The sequence below is a fragment of the Crocuta crocuta genome, unplaced genomic scaffold (genome assembly GCF_008692635.1).
Source record: "Crocuta crocuta isolate KB4526 unplaced genomic scaffold, BGI_CrCroc_1.0 scaffold168, whole genome shotgun sequence".
Classification (NCBI taxonomy): Eukaryota; Metazoa; Chordata; class Mammalia; order Carnivora; family Hyaenidae; genus Crocuta; species Crocuta crocuta.
The window spans coordinates 4131194-4143942 of NW_027532591.1; the positions used below are offsets into that span (position 1 = coordinate 4131194).

The 12749-nt window shown below is 35.3% G+C and overlaps 1 protein-coding gene across 3 annotated transcripts in view; it reads right to left on the reverse strand.

Moving 5' to 3' along the window:
* The window catches only part of NRDC (nardilysin convertase), a 117616-nt gene that overhangs the window by 10003 nt on the left and 94864 nt on the right, over positions 1-12749 (reverse strand). For all 3 annotated transcript variants that reach the window (XR_013338937.1, XM_077779678.1, XM_077779679.1), the window contains 6 exons: positions 9288-9392; positions 7448-7571; positions 6807-6893; positions 5115-5234; positions 3807-3858; positions 2487-2637 (listed from right to left, as the gene is read on the reverse strand). Coding sequence is in view for 2 of the 3 variants with exons in the window: in XM_077779678.1 (XP_077635804.1) it covers positions 2487-2637; positions 3807-3858; positions 5115-5234; positions 6807-6893; positions 7448-7571; positions 9288-9392 (639 nt within the window). In the remaining variant the exon portion in view is untranslated. The remainder of the gene's footprint in view (positions 1-2486; positions 2638-3806; positions 3859-5114; positions 5235-6806; positions 6894-7447; positions 7572-9287; positions 9393-12749) is intronic.

The window sequence follows — 12749 nt, forward strand, 5'->3', positions numbered from 1 at the left end:
GAGAGAAGGAGATAGAGAATCTGAAACAGGCTTTAGGATCTGAGCTGGCTGTCAGCACAGAGCCCAACACGGGGCTTAAACCCACAAACTGTGAGATCATGACCTGAGCCGAAGTCAGACACTTAACCAACTAAGCCACCCAGGCACCCCATCTTTTTTTTTTTTTTAATAATTTTCCTGGGTATTCTTAGACAGTTTTTTCTTCCAAATAAACTTAAATTATTTTTTATTCAGCATCTCCATTGCCCCTAATTTGACTTTAACTGAGAGGGCATTACATATATATATTACTTTTGGAAGTAATGACAACTTGACAACTTTCTATCAAGCCATTCTATCCAGAAACATAATGAGTCTCTCTCTTATTTAAAGTCTTTTATTTATATGCTTCTATAAGATTTCTAGTTTCTTTTAGATAGATTCTGTACTTTACTTCCTTATTCCTAGGTATTCTGGTTTTTTCTCAATATTATATAATGGAGTAGTTTTTCCATCCATTTCTACATGATTATTGCTACTATAGGAAAAAGAGCCATTGATTCTGATCTACTGATCTCATGACCAGCCACATCATGTTATTTTTAACTCTTTAACTTCAGTAGGTTATTCTTAGGTTTTCTAAGAACACAATCATATCATCTGCCAAAGAGAATATTTTTTCTTTTCCGATAGATTTTTTTTTTTTCATTTAATGTAGTTGCCAGAATAAAAGAGATGATCATGAGTTTTCTTGGCTTGTTCCTGATTTTAATGTTCAGCATTTCATCAGTTAGTATAACATTTGCTGCTACTGTTCTTAATAAAAGTTTTAAATTTCTTTTTAATGTTTTATTTATTTTTGAGAGACACAGAGTGTGAGCAGTGAAGGGGCAAAGAGAGGGAAACAGAATCTGAGGCACACTCCAGGCTCTCACTGTCTGTCAGCACAGAGCCCAATGTGGGGCTCAAACCCACAAACCATGAGAACATGACTTGAGCGTAAGTGAGACACTTAAGTGACTGAGCCACCCAGGTGCCCCTGAAAATTTTTATTATTTAATTTCTCTCTATTCTTACTTATTAAGAACACCTACTTACATCTATCAGATGGCATTTACCATATAATGTTTGTCCCTTGACCTGTTACAATGATTTGTGTTCATCAACTTAATACTGAACAACAAACCCTTTGCATTCCTGGCATTTGATCACATGAATTATTCTTTTTGTTACATTTTTTAATTTTCAAAATATTTTTAATGTCTAAGTCTGTTTTATATAGGTGAAACTAGTGTCTAGTTTGAGAGAGAGGGAGAGAGAGAGAGAAAGACAAAGAGAGAGAAGGATTGATAGATTTTATACCAGGTTTTAATATTAAGACTAGGTAAGCTTCATAAAATTAAGAGCCTCAAATACTTGTCTATAACTTATATATATACTTTTATATTTATTTACTTAGAAAGCACACACATACATGTGCATGTAGTGGAGGAGCAGAGAGACAGAATCCCAAGCAGGCTCCACACTGTCAGTGCAGAGAATGGCTTATATTTTTTAAAAGCTCCCCCATAATTTCAAAACATACCTCTTAAATGACAACCAATGTATTAGGCTTTAATCTGTTTGGCTCTTAAAGTACATTATACTTAGGCCTTTGAAGGTTGACAAAAGTTCAATATTCCACAATGTCTCCTCCTAAGACCAATCTTTGTTCTCTGGGAGAGTAATAGGGACAAGGGTACAAAGAAGAGAACTAACTATACTCTCCCCTGGCGTTTTACTAAGACAGGCCTCCTAGCACAGGTCTAATTTCTGCCAAGTCTTTCCGCCACAATTTTTCTTGTATGAAGCTAGTTCATACAAATCTTAATATACGTCCTACACAAGAAATCAAGACATAAAATTTATTGTTGGACACATGATATTATTTTAGCTGGTCTAACCTTCTTAGCTGGCATCCTATATTATTTCTTCTTCTGATTAAGAAGTTTTTGACAAAGTAATGCTGAAACATATTCCTTACCTAAAGATAAATTAATGACATGATATAAACTGTTTCTAAAAGGCTCATCAGCTTAGAAGCGAAACAAGACACATACCTGAAACAAAGGGACAGAGTGAAAGAGGAGGAAGGAAGGATACAAATATTTGAGTTCTATTCTGTCAGGTAATATGCCAGGTGCTTTAAATTTCTTACTACTGTGTGACTATGAAAATTAAACTCAAACAAGTGCCAGTGCTGGCTGCAGAGAAACTGACAACAAAGGGGAGTGAAATCAAGCCTGAGGCATAGGCTGTACTGCATGCATTGCTAGTAATTAATGAATATATGTTACTCGTATGTATGGTCCAAGTTAGAATAGCTGTCACCAGCCAAGAAAACACAATAATCCACATTTTGTCCTATGTATAGCAACCCATGCATAAACCTCTATACTTGGTGCTTTAGGGGCAACAAACATAAAACTTCAAGCTCTCTATGAGGAAAACAGAACACTTGTACTTACAGGTAGTTTGTGGTTGAATCCTTTCACTCGAATAATCAACCCATGTTCTCCAGCTACCAATTTATACTCCAGCTGCGCCACATCTGCTTCATAAGCTGGTTCCGCAAGGTTATGGGTAAGGATATTGACAAAGATATCAAAGAGGACTACACTGAGAATATAAAATGCAAACAGCATCATTAATTAACAAGAAATAAACACAAATAAATGTGCTTTGATCTAACAACAGGAAACTTCACTGTTAGAAAGATGTTAATTCCACTACTCCAGAATATAAAACTGTACTGAGTTCAAAGGTAAATTCAGTTTACCTAGGATTCAATTTTACAGGGACACTTACAGATATATACCTTTAGCACTGCTTCCCAATCTTTTTCATGTTATGTACACATACAAAATGTTAACATTTATACTTAAAAAATGGGGTAAGTGTAAAAGGCATAAAGGCAATTGGCCCAAACAAAGGCTCTGGCTGTCCCCACAGCCTAGGTTTTCTAACTGACAAGTTAAAAATCTGAGTGAAGGGAGGAGATTAATACATTTTTAAGTGGTATTCATAAATGTTAGTGCTGCTTATCACTTTAAGGTTAGACTTTACAGTTTATTTATTTTTATTATTTAAAAATTTTTTTAACAATTTATTTGTTGGTAAGAGAGCATGAGCAGGGGAGGGAGAGAGAGAGAGGAAAACACAAAATCAGAAGCATGCTCTAGGTTCCAAGCTGTCAGCACAGAGCCCAACATGGGGCTCGAATTCACAAACTGTGAGATCATGACCTGAGCCGAAGTGGGATGCTTAACTGAGTGGGCCACCCAGGCGACCCAGACTTTACAGTTTAAATGGCAAAGAAAAGAAAGAAGTATATTAACATTTCCTGAGCATCTCCTATGTTTCAGGCACATTTTAGGCTCTGACCTCCCACAGTGAAGCTATCTATATAAATATATAAATTATTTGCTAAAAACAAAGTATAATCAGATTCTTTGCCAGTTTCTAAGTACAGAATCAACAGATCCATTCATTCTCATTACAAACTAGAAGCTAATCCAAACTCATCTCTAAGGAACTTTCTCAATTCAGTAATCCCATGATTAGCCTACACCAACAGCATGTTTTATAAATGGGTGCTGGAGATAGACAGCCACAATTCCATTTTCATGCTCAGTTATCAATGAATAATTTGTTTTGGGTACAGAATACACAAATCAGTAGCACAGCTCAGTACTCATAGAGAAAATGATAGAATGATTCAGAATGAAACAAACCAAATAGTTTTTCAATAAGAAATATATTTTCCAGAAAAGAAGGCAAGTGCTTACTTTGCTGCAGACTTCTGTATCAAAGGCGAAATCAGATGGAACCGTATATATGCTAAAAGAAAATAAAAAAACAAACCACAGGTAAGAAATTATAGGTCAGAGGCCTCAAATATTTTATACATCTATTTGCCCCTAATATATTTTCTAAAAATTCTTTAAGTTTATTTCTTTTGAGAGAGATAGAGAGCAAGGGGGGAGGGGCAGAGAGAGAGACAGAAAGACAGAATCCCAAGCAGGCTCTGCACTGTCAGAGCCCAATGTGGGGCTCCAACTTATAAATCATGAGATCATGACCTGAGCCAAAGTCAAGAGTTGGACACTTAACCGACTGAGCCACCGAGGTACCACTAAAAATTCTGAAATAAGCTACCAGCCCTTAAATCCTCATCACGCTTTTATCCTGAAAAAAAAGTAATATTTACCAGTCTTTTAAATAGTATTCAGAAGGCACACTTCAGTCTATGAGAAGGCCAAGTATATAGACAGTTACACAGAGACACCTAGGAATACTCATATTTATTAATAGCTTTGGTCAGAGAAAATGTTTACAGAGGTATACATGTCAAAAACATTACGGAAACAATTCCAATGTTCAAAGAAAGTTATAGTAGAGACTCTTCAAAGAAACACTAATAAGTTATTCAAGAAACACCTTCCCAGTAAACTCAAGAATTCGTCAGAGCTACACTACAGTTGTGTTGAGGTTAGGAATATGGATTAAATGTCACTGAAGAGCCCTCAGCCTTTTAATCCCAAATTGCTTCAGTAAATTCCTATGCTATGCACAAGAACAGAAAATAAAAATGCAACAATTTGGGTTAACACATTAAAGACTAGAACTTTGGAGTCTATTTCTGTATACTATAATCCCTTTATGATGAAAAGCAAAATGACAGAGGGAGAGAGAGGGAATATGTTTCATTTGTAATGCTGGGAAAGGCTATCTATTGTGTCTAAATAATTTCCTTCAGCATACTCTTAACCTTTTTAAAAAAAAGTTTAAAACATACCACCCCTTCCCTAAGATAGCCAAACACCTGGCTCTGCTTTCATTTTAACCACAAGAAAACATATTTTAAAACAATTTCATTTTAGCTTTGAATCTTTACTTATTTCCTAGAATCTGTAAGGTATACAAGGGTTTCTGTGACAGCACTGGAGCACAGTGCAGATCTGATCGATAAACCTAGAAAATGTCTTTAAATCAAGAGGAAGGAGAAAGGGTAATAGAAGGAAATAAGGTTGCTACCAAGTAGAGAAAGAGTTGATATACTTATTTCACTCCTTTTAGAGAGGGAAACATTTTACCTTTGGGAATTTTGAATTTGTTGTCTTTCTTATACCACAGGCAACCTTGTGGAGTATTCACAATTTTAACAGGGTATTCTGTCTCCGGGCAATCAAAAGCCTTCAACATGAAGTCCGTGGCTAACAAAAGAAAAGAGTAATAATTCATTCAAGTATTTCAACAAGATTCCCAACAATCTTCATTTCAGAAGTCTAGGTAGCTTTTCTTTCTGGCAATAATAAGCCAAATTCAAATGCTAGAGAACAATAAATTAGTAGAACAATACAGAATAGAAATCTCTCTTGGCCTTAAACTCAATGAACTCTGAAGATAACTTCCTAAAGGTCAATGCTGATCTGAGTTTTGCTCATTCTCTTTCTCAAAGGCAATCTTAACTGTAAGAGGGACCTTCAGTCAGGCTAGTTGTATAAACCAATTTAAAAATGAATCCATTCTTGAATGAGAATGTCTTTCACCAACCTTACGGACTTTTGAAAGGTTAACAAAAAAGTTCTGGAAGTCAAACTTGTCCTCTCAGTTAATGAAAACCTAAACTCTTTCATCAATATGTAGGTCAGAAATAGCTGCTTAAAGGAAAACAAGAACAGAAAAAGCTACTGGTTATATTTATTAAGAAGAACTGGATTGTTTAGATATTTAAAGTTCAAGATGTGGAAATGAATTGTCTAAAATGCATGAGACTTTTTACAAAAGCTTTTTCTTCCTAACTGAAGTTAACAGTCACATAACAAAATTAACCATTTTAAAGTGAACAATTCAGGGGTATTTAGTATATGCAGTGTCGTGCAACCACCAATTCTATCCAGTTTCAAAACATTTTCACCACCCTAAAAGAAAACCTTTAAACCCATTACAGTCACTCCCTATTGTCCACTTCCCCCAACCACTGGCAACCATCAATCTGTGTTTCATCTACAGATTTATATATCCTGGATGTTTCGTATAAATGGAATCATCCTTTTGACTACTGTGAATAATGCTATGAATACACATGTACATATATTTGTTTGAATACCCATTTTCAATTCTTTTAGGTATATACTAGGAGTGGGATTGCTGGGAAAAATTCTGAATAAATTAGTTATATACAACTGTAACCTTTGATACAGACCAGTAGCTTTCTCATAGTTAGAATGTTTCCCGCTGCAAGTTAGTACACAGGCACAGATATACACGTATATACCTACACAGAATAAAGGTTCTGGAGATAATACCCTTTCTTTACGCAATTAAACATTTTGCTATTTTCCATCCTGATTATTTTAATGCTTTCATAACTCGTTACACAAACCTCACAACCCATTACACTGATTTCATAAAACTTGTAGTTTGAAAAACACTAGAACAACCAGGCAAGATAACGGCATCTCCTACGGAGACTGATAGGAAAGGATCAGATACGATATACAAGAAAATGCAAAAGCTTCAGAGTCCAAGATCCACATTTAAGTCCTGTTTCCTCCAATCACTAACTGAATAGTCTTGGACATGTCCCTTTGCTTTTTTAAGGCTCAGATTTTCTCATTTCAAAAAAGTAAGAAAACATTAATCCCCATCCCAGAGTGTTACACTAGGAAGCTCAAATATGAATCCAAATGATATTTTGTAAATGTACTATACGTATAAGGTACTATTTGTTTTGTTTATTAGTATATAAATGAATTATGTATAATTATTGCTATTTCACTGACCTATGTACTTGTTCTCAGCCGGAAGATGAAGATCTGGATTTAATTCAAAATTAGTCTTCCATAGTTCAGCCCAAGAATTTTCAACATCTGTAAGAGATGAAAAACAAACTGATCCAATTAACACGGCAATGTTGAGAATTCTCTTAATAACAAACCAGTTAACAACTAGCCTTCACAAATCGATTCTCCTTTCTCAAGAAAACTGTAATATATCCAAGCATTCTAGCCATTTACTACTCAAAGTGTGGTCTTCGCAGCACTCGTATCACCTGGGAGCTTGTTAGAAATGCAGAATCTCAGGCACTACCCCAGAGCTAGCAAATAAATCTGTATTTTAGTAAGATTTCTAGGTGACACTATATGTACAGTCAAGTTTCAGAAGTACTTTTCTAAAACACAGTCAAAAAAACTCTTCCTCAAATTATCCATAAAACAGGATTTTTTTTTTACTAGCTAATAAAGTTATAAAAAACAGCAGAAAGTAATTTCTGTAAAGCAGTATAATTTTCATTTCAAAGTAAACTCCTAAAAAAAGTATACACTTTTTTCCCATAGGAATCACCAGATAAGTTATTAAGGAATAAAAATTCTCAGTTGAGTTAGATAAACCTAAATGTGGGACTATTATTAAAATATTTTACCTTCCAGACTATACTGAGTCCCAAACCATTTCTCCTTGAGGTCACATTTTCCCTCATTAGCACCAGACAGTAGAACAAGATTTGCTTTTTGTGGAAGTAGCTGATTAAGGGCTTCAGCAATGACCTAATCAGAGAAGGGAGGAGAAACACACACACATACACAATAATAACTTTAACCTAATACATCTCTGTTAAAAAGGCAAAACCACATTACGGTAGGCATCCCCAAGATCCTAGCATCTTAACACTCATGAAACTATCGTCATGAACACCGTAATTTGTAAAACTTCATTAGTCAATGTTTCAAATGTTTCTTGATAAACAGTGCCCATCTCAAATCCTACGTAATAGTGCTAGCAGTAAAAACAGCTCTCGTTTATTAAGTTTTACTATGTACCAAGTAGTCTTTAATATATATTATTTCATTTAATCCTAAAAACAACTCTACTAAGGTATACTCATTTTATAAAAAATAATACTCAGGTTCCTGTTAAAAATTAACTAATTTGTTCAAGTTAAAGGTTACATAATCTACACAAAATACATCTAGAGGCAAAAGTGGACTTCTAAACAAGTTCATACATGATTCCAAATTCTTACCCCCTAGATATTATACCACCTTCATCCCCAAGAATCAGTAAAATGATCCCATTGCAGGGCCTCCTTCAATAATCCTTCAGCTATGACAGGAATAAACACAAGATTTTGTAGGTAAGGTTTGAAACCCTAACTAGCATTTAAACACCATTTCTTCGAGAAAAACAACAAATGAAGGTTCAGAATAAACTACTTGGACCCCTGGACACAGTCTTCCCAGAAGATAACAAGAATATGTATCACTGCTTCTTCCTTTACTTTTCTGTTATCTTTAAAATCCGTAGTTTTGGAATACCCTAAACAAGATTTCTCAACTTTAGCAATATTAACATATTGGGCCAAATAATACTTTATTGTGTGGTGCTATCTTCTGCACTGTAGAATGTTTAGCGGCCATTTCTGGCTTCTAATCCACTAGATGCCAAGAGCATCCCCTTGTTATGACAACTGAAATGTCTCCAGACATTGACAAATATCCCTGGGGGCAAAATCACCCAACTGAGAACTGCTATCCCATATGGAGCAAAATGATTTATTCCCAATGAGTAAAGGAGGAAAGACCAACACCAACTATTTATTTATATGTAATGATTATCTGTAAGTCACATGTTTCAAATTCAGGGAACCTTATATTTCTGTTTTTTAATGTTTGTTTAATAAATTTTTAGAGAGAGAGCAAATGGGATAGAGTGGTAGAGAGAGAATCCCAAGCAGATTCCATGTTGTCAGCATGAAGCCAGACATGGGGCTTGATCTCACTAACTGTTAGATCATGACTTGAGCCAAAATCAAGAGTCAGCTGCTTAAGTGACTGAGCCACCCAGGCGCTTCAGGGAATCTTGTATTTCTCAGAAACATTTTCAAAATGGTGAAAATTTAATTGCCCAGACTCTCTAACTGAATTAAAAAGTAAACAAAACAACTCTCTGGGTAAGCTTAACAACTAAAGCACAGAATTCTTAGGAATCATTTAAACTATTTTAGTAGATGTTTCAACTCTTGAAAAACAGTGAGAATACCAGTATCTAAGAAAGGGACTTGATTTTCTCCTCATATTAAAATATAATCATATACAACAATCATGAAAAATTGCCCAAAAAACTAATATTTCTTCCATTTAAACAAACAAAAAAAGCTGACATATTTAACAAAGTTTTCTACAGTCCCACAGTCCTTAAATCATATCTGCACTTTCTCCCCCTTCTCTGTGTAAAAGTAACTCTCAGAAATGAAACTTCCTTACTTCTGGCTTGTATTCAAAAAGAAGCTGATCTCCAGTGAGGAAGTCCTGTAGTGGGTACAGCTGCATGTTTTCACACATATTTTCCACATATTCAACTGGATCTGTCTGTAAAAGAGATAATTATTTCACACCAGAAACTTCATAATCCTTAATTTACCACAAAACATATTTTTTTCTCTTTGTTTTAACAATGAAACCAAAAGCTTCTGAACAGAAATAACCAGATACAATTTTAGTTTAAGAATCTGATGCTCACTTGAGCCCCACATTAGACATAGAGATTACTTTAAAGGAGAGAGAGAGAGAGGAAGAGAGAGAGAGAGGAAGAGAGAGAGAGAGAGGAAGAGAGAGAGAGAGAGAGGGAGGGAGAGGGAGAGAGGGAGAGAGAGGGAGAGAGGGAGAGAGAAAGAAAGAGAGAAAGAGAGGGAGGGAGAGAGAGAGAAAGAGAGAAAGAGAGGGAGGGAGAGAGGGAGAAAGAGAGAGAGAGAGGGAGAAAGAGAGAGAGAGAGGGAGAAAGAGAGAGAGAGAGGGGGGAAGAGAGAGAGAAAGAGAGAGAGAGAGAGAAAGAGAAAGAGAGACAGAGAAAGAGAGAGAGCGAGAGAGAAAGAAAGAAAGAAAGAAAGAAAGAAAGAAAGAAAGAAAGAAAGAAAGAAAGAAAGAAAGAAAGAAAAGAAAGAAAGAAAGAAATTTGANGAGAGAGAGAAAGAGAGAAAGAGAGGGAGGGAGAGAGGGAGAAAGAGAGAGAGAGAGGGAGAAAGAGAGAGAGAGAGGGGGGGGAGAGAGAGAGAAAGAGAGAGAGAGAAAGAGAAAGAGAGAAAGAGAAAGAGAGAGAGCGAGAGAGAAAGAAAGAAAGAAAGAAAGAAAGAAAGAAAGAAAGAAAGAAAGAAAGAAAGAAAGAAAGAAAGAAAGAAAAGAAAGAAAGAAATTTGATGCTCAGAATCCTAAGAAAATGTAGCCAGAGTTACTATCTTAAGGAGTTTAACCTGACAGGCCTCCAATCCCCATCACATGAGGCTCTAATCATGTCATGGCCTCTTTGTGAGAATTACAACATATGCTTATTTACATGTCAAGTGCCCCATATGACTGATGATGCCCATAAAGACAGGGTCTTCATCATTTTATCACTACAGCACTATCAACTAAAAACTATCTGTAAACATAAATCAGATCAACATAGAAATCAAAATGTGTCATTAAAGTCTTGATAAGAAATTATTTTAATCAGTATATTATCTCAATTTAAAACTGAAAGAATAACCACAAGTTCTCTAACCTATGAAATGGAAAACTTTTTCAGGGGAAAGCAATAAATTCAAGTATTTATTAAGCACCCAGAGGTACAGAATCTTAAAGCTAACATGTCCTTCAGATACTAAGTGGTTCCATTCCCACATTTTATGAGGAAATACACCCCAGACTAATTTGATAATTTGCCCAAAGTCACACAGTAAGTGTCAGGCAGAGTAGACACTAGAACCCAGGGCTCTTAATGTAGCAGCAAACATGCTTTTTAAACTACCACATTATCCAGTCCTTTATTAGACAGAATGGGTTGTTCTCTCATCTGATGGAAGACACAGGAAAAGTGATGGTTACTGAATTTTTGGAGAAGAAGTAAGACATGCATACATCAAACTACAGACCATAATTATATGTTATTTACTATATGATCACATAAAAATAAAATAAGAAAAAAGTAAGGAAACATTGTTAGGTTTTGTTTTGTTTTGTTTTTTTTGTCCCACTTTAGAAACATTCCTGGATCATCAAGTTGACCAGTCACTAAGGTGCTATTATTATTTAAAAGAATTTCTCCTACACTCTTCTAGTTATTCTCACTAGCCACTTACTTATAAAGTAAGTAGGTGGTCAGTATGCAACAAAATTAAATGATTCAAAATATTTCCAATAAGAAAGCAATAAGGACCCTGGCTAAAAGCAGATCTCCAGTGTTAGGGCACTGGAGCAGGTATTAAGAAAATCACTTAAACCCTATCCTCTAATTTTTTTAAAGATACAATTCATATCTCATAAAACTCATATTTTTAAAGTGCACATTAAAAATTAAATAATATTTAAAATAACGTGTACAATTCAGTGGTGTTTAGTATATTTATAAACCTCTACAACCATCACCACTATCTAGTTTGAGAATATATTCATCACCCCAAAAGGAAAACTCCAATAACCACTAAGCAGTCACTCCCTGCTACCCACTCCCCCTAGCCACTGGCAACCATCAATTTGTGTTGTATTTCTATGAATTTACCTATCATTTCATATAAATGGGATCATATTAATATGCAACCTGCAGTGACTGGCTTCTTTCATTTAGCATGTTTTCAAGGCTCCTCCATGTTGTAGCATGAATCAGTACTTCATTCCCTCTCACAGCTGAATAATATTCCACAGTATGCATATTCTACATTTTGTTTAACCATTCTTTTGTTGATGGGCATTTGGGTTCCACCTCGGGGTTATAATGAATACTGCTACTATAAACACTTGTGTGCAAGTATTTGTGTGGACATGTTCTCAATTCTCTTCAGTATAACTAGGAGGAGAACTAATAGTAGAGCTTATATGGTAACTCTAACTTTTTAAGAAAGTGCCAAACTCTTTTCCAAAGCAGCTGTACCATTTTACTATCCTACCAGCAATAATATGAGGGTTCTAATTTCTCTACTTCTTCTCCAACACTTGCTATTGTCTGTCCTCTTTTTTATCTACTTCTTGCTGCCTTCCATTGTTACATTATTTCTGTTTTTCTGCCTACAGAAAAGAACTCCAGCAGCTTTTTCTAGTTCAAATTATTGATTTATAAGATATATTGAGTCCAAGTTCCTATGGAAAATAATTTTTTTAATTTCTTAATTAAATAAGACGGATTTGAATAGTTTGGAAACGGCATTCCTATTTCCCTTTATTGAGGAAGACCAGAAAAAGTCTAAAGAGAAGGCATTCCAACTTTGTTTAAAAAACAAACAAACAAACAAAACAAATTTATAAAAGAACAGGGGCGCCTGGGTGGCTCAGTCGGTTAAGTGTCTGACTTTGGCTCAGGTCATGATCTCACAGTTTGTGGGTTTGAGCCCCGCGTTGGGCTCTGTGCTGACAGCTAGCTCAAAGCCTGGAGCCTGTTTTAGATTCCATGTCTCCCTCTCCCTCTGACCCTTCCCTGCTGGCTCACTCATTCTCTCATTCTCTCATTTTCTCTCTCGCTCTCTCTCCGAAATAAATAAAACATTAAAATTTTTTTTAAATAAAAAAATTTTAAAAAATTTAAGCCAAAATAAGATCAGCTACTTGAGTTAATTTAGCAGTTCACACAGAGATATAGACCTTTCTCATTTGTTCTCACTTTGCACTGATTAGGTTTTATTTATTTATTTTTTTAATGTTTTATTTATTTTTAGGAGAGAGAGAGAGAGAGAGAGAGACAGCATGAGCAGGGGAGGG